The sequence below is a fragment of the Protopterus annectens genome, chromosome 9.part0 (assembly GCF_019279795.1).
Source record: "Protopterus annectens isolate FY-2018-M chromosome 9.part0, PAN1.0, whole genome shotgun sequence".
In the NCBI taxonomy this organism is placed as follows: Eukaryota; Metazoa; Chordata; order Ceratodontiformes; family Protopteridae; genus Protopterus; species Protopterus annectens.
In genome coordinates this window covers 986185215-986197518 of record NC_056743.1, presented here as the reverse complement: position 1 = coordinate 986197518, position 12304 = coordinate 986185215, and the positions used below count along the sequence as shown (strand labels likewise).

Here is a 12304-nt window from a genome sequence, read left to right as displayed (position 1 = left end):
CTACTGGGCCATGAAAAAGCTTTGTGAAATTGGGCTAATTCTATTAATCATCCATTGGTGTGTGTGTGTGTGTGTGTGTGTGTGTGTGTGTGTGTGTGTGTGTGTGTGTGTGTGTGTGTGTGTGTGTGTGTGTGTGTGTGTGTGTGTGTATGTGAGAAAATAATGCATTGTTTCAATGGCAGTTACTTTGAACAAAGAGGCACTGGAAAACATTAGTTCACAAAGAGAGAGTAGTGAAACAGCGGCTTAAGAGGGTTGGGTCAGACACTCATTTCTGTAAGTGACCTGTGCACAGTCCAATATGGTTGTGGAGGATGAAAGCCTATACCTAGGACAGCAGTGCTATTTTGTAAACTACATGTATAAACAGACTTGTTTGCACTTTCTTGCTATTACTTCACCCTTGGTATGTAGTGGTGGGCTTTAAACCCCAATCAGTGACCGTTCTGCATTATCCTTTGGTGACAGTAGTGCCATGTCTCCTTCACATTTGGGGTCAGTAGTGCCATCACAGTGCCCATGTGTCAGCATTGTAGAATACCAGTATTAAGCTTCCATGGGGATCAAGGGCTGTTAGGGCCAGAAAAAAATGATGGCTGCTTGTATTATGACCTTCTGTTACTGTTTCTTGCCATCAGTCAATTGATGAATGGTAAGCAAACATGAGGAGAAAAATGTGAATTAAGAAGAAAAATATGGGTCAGGGCTCCTTTCTGCATGCTTCAGACTCAGTCATTCATTGATCTTCTGGCAGCAAAACAGTCTCTCCCCCACTTACAGGGAGCTGTCCATCCTTAAAACAGCACATGGCACAATGTGGTGATTAGTAAGGCCACATTCATTGACTGACAGTGTCGTTCCAGGATGAGCAATTTCATGTGCAGGGACAGCAGGGGGGATGATAGGACAGGAGAACTTTGCTGTCATGATGAGCAAAATACAGGGTTGGTGAGAAATTTAAAATACAGAAACACATTTGTTAAAGGGTGCATACAGTAGAGAGTGCTCATGTAAATCATTTTTTTTATTTTAAGTAATAAAATTAGGATTTTGAATGTCTTGGTAAGACACAGAGACAATTGTATGTGTATATCGGTAATGTCTTCAAACTGTGACCTATGGAGAGTTGACTGGGTAAGATGGGTGAGGACTGAGCAATCAGAGGCCAGAAGTCCTTTTCCAGAGAGAGAGAAGGGAGGAGAATCCTTCACCACAGGAGCCTTTTCTCATAGAAGCTACTGACTAGCCCCTGACAGTGAGGTGCATGCAGTCTGTGAGGTTTGAGAAAGTGGAACACAGTGTTTGGCTATGGGCCAAGGGGGTAATTGGTATGTGGAAGCACTCTTCAGTCATAACTTCCTACACTATTTGCATAGAGAAGGTGGGGTGTAGCACCTAACAAGAAGTCATAGGATACCTGTGACATAACAACTGCATTTTCTCTCTCATGAGAGATAGCTTAATGTCAGTGTGAGCTTCTATAATGAAAAAGATTTAACAAAACAAAAAAAATAAATAAATAAAGGCATTATATATTAAATGTTTGAGATTAATCAAGCTGTGTAGTAGAATCTTTCTAACCCTTTTCTTTTGTTTCTTCTCTCTTCAGTATGCAGTGGCACAGAGAACCGTCTAAGTGTGTCAGAAAATGTTGATTATCAGTTCCAGGCAATGGAAAAAATGTACACATCATGTGAGATCATCATGGGGAACTTAGAAATAACGCAGATAGATCAGAAACGCAACATCTCCTTCCTTAAGGTATAAACGCAACACAGGAACCCTTGTTATGTGGAGGATCTGCGGGAAATAATGACATTCTCATGAAAATGATGAAAGAAACCTATTTCTGAGGTCCAAAGAGTTGGGCCTGTCATAAAATAATAAAAATACTTATTGAAAAGAAGGATAATTAATTATGCAGTACCATTAATGATGGTTGTGATTCACACCTTCACCTCTGAACACCTGAACACATTGCTGGTGTTGTTTGTCTTGCTCCTTATAGATGTTTTTCGCCTCACTGACAATTTTTTAAACACCTTTATGAAATTCTCATGTTTTAAACCACAAAAGCAATTTCTAGAAAATGGAAATTAAAATCTAAACCTGCTGTAACTGAAGTACTGAATATTGTATAAATAAAAGATAAAAGAATTGGGGCGTGTTTAGGAAAGGGAAGGAGCAAATTACTTAGAAATAAATGGAATTTATGGGAACAATACATGCAGAAAATGTTCAAGAGGAAAAGGAATTGTGTTTAAGAAAAGTCAAGAACTAAGCAATTTACATAATACTAGAGCGAATGATAATTGTTAAAAAGAAACCATAAGTATAAATGCATGAAAGTAATGAAAAATGACACGGTCCTTTTTTTCTACCTACTGACATTTTTTTGATAATGCAGAGTAAATGTAAGAGATGGCAAAAGACAAATAGGAATGAAGTATTTTTCCAGTCAGTAAGAAAGGGTTTGTATTGGCATTACCAGTTCTCCCCTCTAGGGTTACCACCTGTCCCACTTTGTGAGGGACAGTCCCTCTTTGAGCAGTTGTGTCCTGCAAAAATATTGTAAGAATGGCAACTGTCCTGAAATATTAGGGCAAAATTATTTCCTATATTTTATGTAATAGTTGCATAAAACAGTTATTCTGCATCTGAAACACCTAAATGTTATAAGAAACAGAATAAACAACTAAAATGCTACAAGAATAAGCTTTTATTTAGGCAAAAAAGTGAAGTTCTGTCCCTTGTACTGGCCGTGGGTATGTTTTGGCCTGCAAAATCTGATGTTTGTACCACAATTGTCCCACTTTGGCCATCTGAAAACGTGGCAACCCTACTCCCCTCAGTCCCTTAATAATTCTACAGTGACTCTCACCAGGTCTCTGTTGTCATGTCTACCTTTAACTTGTAGAGTTATTTTAGGAACCTTTATTTGGTAAAAAGACTAGAAACTACAAAGGTAGTTCTACTGATGGGGAATGATAAAAGTCTCCTTGCTTCTTCTTTGTGAATACTGATTGTAAGTGTTCATTTAGACGCTCTACCTTTTCATTGTCACCCTTTTTCTGACCACCCTACCACCCCTATCCATTTTATCAAGTTTTAGTGCCATATGCATATATGAAAAGTTTAGTTTTATTTATTTATGCTTGTTTAGCAGAGTACTGCACTGATTAAAAATTACCATCTTCAGGCACAGCCTGGATGAATACAATCACGGGTATACAGATAAATACAATCAGTATTATAGCAAAACATCAGAAACATGTTTAACATTAAAACGTGACAATCCTTCTAGGCAGAAATGTCTTATAATGTTAACAAAACATTATCTGCACCAAGGACGAATGCGGATATGACCTAAAGAACAGACATGATTAAGAGGAGAGTAAGGCAAGAATTGCAGAGGGTGTTAGTGGTTGAGTGATGTGAACCATAGGGCTGTACCTACATTGAGATTTGTTACGTAGGTAGGATTTGAGTTACGCTCTGAAATTAGAGTAGGAGGATAGAAACTTTAGGCATGATGGCAGTGATTCCCACAGTTTTGGTGCAAAAACAAATCTAGAAATAATAGTTGGTACACTGAAGTTTGACTTGTGGGGTCTGCAGGGTAGAGTTTGTTTGAGAGAACCTTGGGGAGTGATGAGTTTTGCTGTAAGAGGAGCAACTGAGTTTAACTGAACTTTATCAACGTGAAGAGCGAGATGATCTGAGAAGAAGGTCAGCTGTGTATTTTATGGGGAGCACGTAGGTTTTGGCAAGACTGGTGCAGTGGTGCTCATAGGTTGGGAGTTTGTGGTAAAAATTATGATTTGTTAGAGATAGTTTATAGACCTGACAGTTTTTTGTTGGAGGTACTGGCTATGATGGAAAGTCTGCAAGCTGATCTAGAAGGACTCCTTTACCTATTGCTGTTCTAGCTGGAGCAGGAAGATAAGGAAATTTTCCTGGTCCAGAAGAGAAGAGTACTAATTTTGTTTCTAGTTTTATATATGTGGATTTGAAAGTTGAGGGATTGGTCTACGTCAATCCTGAGCTATTTGAAGGAAGCTATTGCCTCTAATGGACTGTTGTTATGCCTCTAATTGACTGTTGTTAATATCTTTGATGGTGAGAGACTAGGGAATTTTGCTAGTTTGAGGCATGCCAGCCAGTGTATTTAGTTTTAGTTTACTTTATCTTGTTGACTAAAATGCTGACAATTTTCTTGTGCATTCTTTGCTTTCTTTTGCTTTAATTGACATTCCTGTCCATCTTTCTCAATCTGTGTTCATTGGTTCATAGGTGGTTACTAGGCTATCAGTGCAAGAACCATTCTATGCCTAGCCAAGCTTACCCCAAATTTTCCAATCTATTGCTGATATGTGTCAATATCACAAGGAATTGTATAAGTTGTGATATAAGCTTGTACATAATAAGCATTCACAAGCTGCCCCTGTCTGTTACGGATGTAGGTGCCAAACCAGGGCTAATTTTGTGGTTTCCCATCCATTGGTCCAAGTTACATTTGAATATGGTTAGGGATGAGCTTTGCATCACATGGATGAGAAGTCTGTTCCAGAGAAGAGGTAATCTTTCAGACACATAAATGTCCCTTTGGTATATCCTGTTTATTTCGAATATGAGGTTTAGGTCCTTAAAACAGGCATTTCTGATGCTATTTGTTTTGCAGATGTGCATCAAATCTGTAAGTGTGGGATTAGAGAATGCCTTGTAGGCTAGGCATAGATTGCCATGCAGCAGTCTGTAGGAGATCGAGCATTCTTTTAGAATTCCTAAAGTGTTTTCCCGAATAGTTGTACAGTTTTACCCATAAATGCAAAACGTTTACAGTTACTTATACGGTGCAAGACCCAAGTGGTCTCATTAGTTATAATTACCACCACCCCACCACAGAAACTTAATGAGTAGATATGTTATCGACTTTTATATACATTTATTCATTTAATTTATTTTATTCATCCATTTATTCTTTCTTTAACCAAACAAGTTAACTAGTCCTCAAACCTTTTTCAGTTATAACCAGTGCTGTAAGGATACTTTAGAGCAGCCAGTCAACCAGCACTTATGTGGGAATTGAGAAGAAACCATAGTACACACAGAAAAATTACAGAGAAGCAAGGAAAATATACAAATTTCACAGAGCCAGTAATCATAACTTAGAACTGATCCTCGGACTTGAGAGGCAAAGGAACCATCCATGCAAAGCTAATTACAGCCAAAAAAAACCTTGAATAGCTAAGACTGAACATGCAAGCATGTCTAGGTGAGTCCATAATTATATTTTATCCTGTGTTTTAGGAATGTGCCCATCCCTGAACTAACTTCACTTAATTACTTTTGTAGTGTCAGGACTCAGAGAGATTCTAAATCCTAAGGCATGAAAGTGGAAGACCATGTTTTTATATGGTCCCATGAAATGACAGGCAGTGGGTTTCCAGCATTAAAAATGTAACTTACTTTAGCCAGCTCTTTCTTTTGGATAACAGATGGTACACAAGCAGCTGTTTTAAAAGCCTGAAATCCTTTGCTCCGTCATAATAAAATTTTATGATCCTGTTAACACCGAAATAACGGAATGCGCACGTTCATTTTCTGAAAAAATGAGATTGACGGTACAACACTCTTAACTGGATCAGGTACAGCTCTTAATACTTCCTTATTTTAAAGTTACAATGCATTAGAAGGGGCCTTTTGTCACAGCAAAGGGGATCTGAAAACAAAACCTGAATCTTAGAGATAGTTTAAGACACAATTTCCCCACTTCTCTGACCTCCCTTCAAATAAGACCGTACTTTTTCTTTTTATAATTATAGCTCTGTTACAGTCATCCAGTTCAGCCAGAGTGGTGTCTCTAAAAAGGGCAGCTGCCTGGTAAGACACCTTGGTAACACCCTCTTATGCTAGCGCAGCTCATGCAAATTATTTAACTTAAGCCCCTCTGTCCCTGGAATACAAATTTTCCAGTTGTACAGCTTCAACCCGTTGTAAGTTCTAATGTGACAAGGAAGAGAGTAGACCTGTACTGTTTGTAGACGGCAGTCTACTAACCACCCCATCCTCCCTCACCTCAACAGATCATGGGTCACTGATCATTGTTTGTTAAGGTGTAGTGTGATCTTCTTTAGGGGGGTTTGTTTTGTAGTGAACTTCACTAGGGCCATCAGTCTTTAAAAATAAATAAGCAAACTTGCATTTGCAACATATTATGAAGATTTACTTTCATGAGTTTTCAAGTGTCCTTTGTTTGAAGGCTGTGATAAGTGGCTTCACTTCCCATAAAGGAGATGGAAGTCATGATAATCTGCTGAGGAGGGGTAACACTGAGAAGGAAAGAGTATTTTATGTGTTATTTACCACTACTGGGAGAACCTGAGGATGGAATGCTGATGGTATGAATTTGTTTGTACTCATGTGACTGACTTAGGGGTTCTGTAAAATCTTTAAAATAGAGGCAAGTCACAAGTACAGACCAGAATACACAAGATATGCTTGAACAAACTTATTTACTATTAGCTCTTCTGGAACAAGTGAAGCTGTGCCTTCTGCTGTCCTAAGTTAAATGCCTTACTAAAATTAATAGTTCCTCTGATTCAGTGTTGCTGAGTAGGCTGACATTGAAGGACTATGAGATTTCTCTTGGTCTTGCAGAGGTTTTTTAGAAGTCACATAAGGTAGTGCAAAGGGAGACCAGGATCAGTGCAGTTTCTGTTTTTGCTTGAATAAACTGCCTGTAGTTTAGGTACAAAGAGAAAGTCAGTTATTTCAGTTGGAGTCCAGAAAGAGCCTGTTTTTTTTTATGTGCTTTAGTGATTGATTAGCATTTCTCTGCCAGAGACAGGCTCACCCACTTTCAGAACTCTTCCCTAAATGCAAACAAGGTGTCCGACTTAGTCCCACTGCTGTAGCAATTTATTTAAGAAGGTTCCCTATGTCTACAACAGGGATGAATATCTGGAAATATAGACAACTCTCATTCAAGTGGGATATTAAATTAAGATCCTTTCTGTATTTTTTTCATCAGTAGAAGTTCAGGTGGATGTTAAAGGTTCCATAGCACCTATGAAGTATATAGAAATCAGCAGGATATGGTTGGCGTGAAGTTGTCTTGGTCATATTGGAGCAGTAGCCATAAATACTATCATGGCTCAGCTTGAGTATGTCATCTTGTGGTTTAAATGGCACATATAGATTAGCAAATGTAGATAAATAAAATTCTGATCACTAGCAGTGCGTGAGCATTAGGGGTATCGCCGCTGTTTAAATAATGAATAAAGTGAGGATCTGCAGTGTAGGGTAGCAGGTGGTGAAGTCTCTGTGCCAGTACCCTCTCTACTTCCATGTGGCTTAAATTAGTGTTCCCCTCTTGAAAAAGTTCTATGTCCCACAAGGTCCTAGTGCCTCAAAACTCATCCCACTAGTGTGAGTCGATAATGAAAAGTGATTCCAGGACATCAGTAAAATCTTGTTTGCAAGAAGGTGAAACGTGCTGCAGCCTGTACAGCTTGACCCTGAGCTGAAGACAGATCAAGCCTGGGGGGATGAGTATTGCATATCTATGCTGGTTGTTGTTAAGTGGTGGGACTTCAATGAACAGGGAAAAAAACCTTCTGCAGGAGGCTTAAGAAAGCTGACTTTTTTATTTGTTTAATAGGTGTTTATTACTGTTTGTCAAGATGGGAAGATAATTTCTTTAAATTTCAGGATTCTACATCTTGCACTGGGGAGTGAAGCTGTTTCCCAGTTGTACTTTTGTATGTGTTTATTTTCAGTTTACATTATTCTTGAATGTGTATGTCTTAATGCTCTGAATGTGTTCTAAGTTGAAGGAAATGCCAAATAAATTAAAATATTACCTGGCAGATTTAGACGGCAGCTTGGCAGGGGAGTAAATCTTAGCAGTTACCAGACCCAATCTTGTCATCCAAACATTTCTCTGTTGAGAGAAGTAAAAGTAGTTTAAGCCTCAAGCTAACTCAGCAAAGTTGCCATAGGCTGCATATGAGCAGCACTTTGGGAAGAGCCTGTAGCTACTGTGAGATGTAGTATAGTTTTTCTAGCAGGATTCTCTGTAGGTGACATTACAAACACACCTAAACACACAAACACACACATACACAGAAAGCCCTCTGTGTAGGCACTGCTAGAGTCATAGAAGTAAAAGGATAATGCTAGCTCTCACTTGGGACTCAAACCCAAGACCTCCAGCATACCATGCTGGTTTCAGTGCTCTTGGACCAGCAAGAGCCTCTGGGCAGGCAGATGTTGAGTTTTCCCTTAATAGGTGACACTGAGAGACATGTCAATGACAGGCATAATGGCATCTCTAATTCCAGGCTTTGGTGTGCGGATGACCTAGGCTTGCTACACATGTGCCCTTCATCACTTTAGCCTGTAGCTCTGAAAAGGAATGGTAAAAGTACAAACACAACCTGTAGGAAAGGTCTGTAGCCATGCATTTATTAGGGAAAAGTAGCCAAACCACAACATTCAAAGAAACACAGATTTTTAGCAGCAGATGAATACAGTATGGACCACTTAATTTGACCACTATTTAATGTCCAACCTGAAGTTTCACTTATCTGCTTATTTAACGGCATGTCCTCCACCCCTCACCCTATGTACGCAGTTCTTGTAACAGTGGCCTTATGCCTGTGTTATGCATTCTTGAACTTGTTCACTGTTCATGCCTTCTTCAGGAAGGCTTCTTCAGTCTTCAACAACTCCCTCTATGAAGTAACATGTTCACATATATTAATGAAGCTGTCCACTCTGCATCTTCAACTTATACTTCAGCAGAGAAAACTATCAGTTGGAAACAAATTATATGCTGTTAGGATGTATGGCTTGTTCAGGCTTCTGCAAAATATCTCTAATGAAACAGAGTTGTTTTGTTAGTGTTGTCTTCTCCCTACTATGTGATCTTTACCAAGTGGTGTAGTGTGTAACTTATAGTGTGACACAGTGTATAAATAACACAAGAGTCTGATCAGTAGCACTTATTTAAAAGTGTAGCTGGACTGCTGTACTGGAGTTCACTGCCTGGCTAACAAATCTACCCTGCCATCAGATATTTCATAGCATGATATAGTATATGGTACTATGTGTAAATAGTTTGGTATGGTATAAGAGTTATTTAGAATGTTATACAATGAGTATCCTTATGGGTATTCTAGAATGGGTACCTTAGGCTGTGGTATAGTGCATATACTATCTAAATACCTAGACCTTTCACAGTAAGCACATAATTCCTTTCCTATCTCTAGTTACTCCAAACCCATTTTAGGTTCATAGGTAATTACTAGGCTACTTGCCTCTATGGCCCATTTTAAGCCTAGCCAGTTTATTTTCCAAAGTTGAGAATTAAACCCTGTACCTTGTATTTTCATAATACTTGTCCATTCACCTACCATTGTAATGGTCTTATTCTATATTTTTTTATTATAACTAATGAATTTCATGCATCAGGGATATAGATGTCAGTTTCTACAGTTAATAACTGCATTATTTGTTGGAAGAAAATCATGGACAAATACTTTCATGGCCAGTGCTTTTTTTTTCTCTTTAGGGTGGAGCACAACATTGCCTTTTGTCTCCAGTGTGCAGGGTTCGACCAGAAGACCAGCCAGTGGAGAGCTAGATCCCTTCAGGACTGTCTAAATCTGAAGAGGCTGATTGATTTGTCCAGGGCCAGCATGGTGTTTCCAAGTTATCTGTGGATATTGTGCTTAAAAAAAAAAAAGAGATACTTCTAAGAGAGAAGGAAATCTAATGATGCATCTGTTAAGTATGAAGACTATCTTTGGCTCAAGGGTATTGGGTCCAGTAAGGCACTTTCACAGCCCCTGAATCTGAAGCCTAGTAGAAATTAGGCCTCTGGTGGTGCCCTTCTGGAGGCTGACCTGCATTCAAATGGAGACATAGCCTCCTGAGCCAAAGAACATGCGTCAGTTTATCAGACTGAATGCCTTTTCTCAGGTATCTTGTTCTGACATTATTTATTTTGGTAACCAAGGGTGACAATGGTAAACCCTCAGTTTTGGTATGTGAGGAAATGCATTGTTTAAAAACAGAAATCATTGGCATCTACCTGCAGCTGTGGACCACAAAGCCGGCAGTTACTGCCAAAAGGCAGGGCCAAGTTGTCCAACTCTCAGATGTCTGACATTTTACCTCAGCTTAAAATGGGTGGTACCACCTCCCGTTTTCCCCAGGCCCCTCACAAGACCCAATAATGTTGACTGAGGACTTTGTATTTTTTCTTAAGAACCTGCAGCAATCACCAGAGCAGCCAACAGTGTCATGATTTCCTAGCTAAAATGGTAAAGGGAAGCATCTTTCCAGGGAATCAAACTCCTCTGAATATTATAAGGAGGATGCACTGGTCTGTGTAGACCAGATGTCCTTCCAGTTTTCCTATATGTTAGATACTGAGGACATTTCATCCTCCGCTTCCCTAGCCAGAGAATTTCTCTTTGGGAGACATTTACAGTAGGATGAAAGAGTTCTTCAAATGGGCAATCTAGGGACTATTCTGATGCCATATAAGTGAACATTATTGCATCTTGTAAGGGGCCTGGGGCAAATGGGAAGAGGTCCCACCCATTATAAGAGAACTTCTAAGTTTCATTATTTGAAGCCTTGGAGGATGCATTCACCAGTATATCTTTGGAGCCATAATCCCACACCCTCACTTCCAGAACTCCCAGCCACTGTTACAAAGTTGTGGAGTCATGTATGTAAATGTACAAGAATCAATATGCTGATCCATGTATGGTGTTATGCCCATGGATTCCAACAAGGAGTCTAGTGTGGCAACAACCAAGAATCCCAGTCCAGGGAAAGTAAACTACTGGACTGCTTTAGGAAGAAAGTCTAGACTTCTGCCACCTTGGCCTTCAGAGTTCTGAATCACTAAACCAGTTTGTCTGTTGACGTTCCAGGGGATTCTCTTGTACTATCTGACGGACAAGGCTAAGGAGATACAGAACAAGACTGTCGAAGATAAAGTGCTATACATTTACATCCTCACCTCCCAGGTTAGCATGCACTCTCTCAACTTGGCTATGGTGTAGTAGGTATGTCATGGAGGATAGCAGCAATGAAGTCATTTATTAAGAGATATGCCTCAGTGAGGACCTAACACCCCAATGTCCTATTAGGAAATGAGATGCTGTTTGTTTTTCCCTTTTCATCCAACATCTCAAGAACCTTTTCAGTAGGGGACTCAATGTAGACTGTAAAACAGCTGTTTCATTCCTCTACCAAATATGGTAGAAATTACCCTACTGAGAATTATCCTTTCCCACCACCAACAAAACCCTATGGAAGCTTGTTTCCCACTCAAACCTGCCCCCCTCTCCAGCATAAGAAAATATTTCCTAAAACTAAAAACTGCAAGCTCTGCTGCAGACAGTCTTCCTCATGAAATCCTAAAAATTACAGCTGAAGTTCTGTCATATCCAATATCTGTACTAATAAACAAATTTATTCTAGAAACTCAAGTCCCAGCTATTTGGAAGAAGACATACATACATCTTCTTCATAAAGGAAGACCCTCTGCTGACTCATCCAACATCAGACCAATAGCCGTCCTGTCACCATTATCAAAAATATTAGAAAAATGTATCCATTCCCAGTTACTTCAATACCTTACTTTAAACAATCTTGTCTCCCACACACAACATGGTTTTCATCCCAACCATAGCACCACTATTTATTTATTTGACATTTGTTAACTGGGAAAGTCCAACTGAGCCATAGTCCTTTTTCAGTGGAAGCCTGGGGAGAAATGCTCCACAACAGTACAGTTTTACAATAATAAACAATCAACAATTTGTACAAAAAATACAATAATAAAAAGAGAATAAGTATAGAAATCACTTACTCCCAAACAATAATGATCTTAATTGACAATGTACAGAATTTGCTAAAATAAGTATATACTCTTTACAAGAAAACAGATTATAAATATCAAGAAGGAGAAAAAAGAAAAAGCAGAGATAAGAAGTACAGAATTTGAAGAAATTCAGGGAGAAGGTGAAAGGTAATGTAGATAAGAAGTGTAGTAGCAATAGAATGAGAAAAATATAGGTACTGGAGAGGAGTTATAGCAGCCAGAAATAGGGCAATTTAGAGGAAGTAAGGAGAAGAGAAGTAATGAGGCTGTAGTTAGAAAGGTAAGGGAGACTGAGATTTAAGAAAGTTCAGGCAGTGATTTTACAGTGACATGTCCACTTGTTAAACAGATATTCTTTGAGAGCTTTTTTAAATGTGTGTTTGTGTTATTATTCTG

At 39.0% G+C, this 12304-nt stretch overlaps 1 protein-coding gene across 1 annotated transcript in view; it reads left to right on the top strand.

Moving 5' to 3' along the window:
- Nucleotides 1-12304, top strand: part of ERBB3 (erb-b2 receptor tyrosine kinase 3) — a 708562-nt gene that overhangs the window by 335238 nt on the left and 361020 nt on the right. Inside the window, exon 2 of the mRNA XM_044083747.1 lies at nucleotides 1610-1761. Within this exon, the coding sequence (XP_043939682.1) occupies nucleotides 1610-1761 (152 nt within the window). The remainder of the gene's footprint in view (nucleotides 1-1609; nucleotides 1762-12304) is intronic.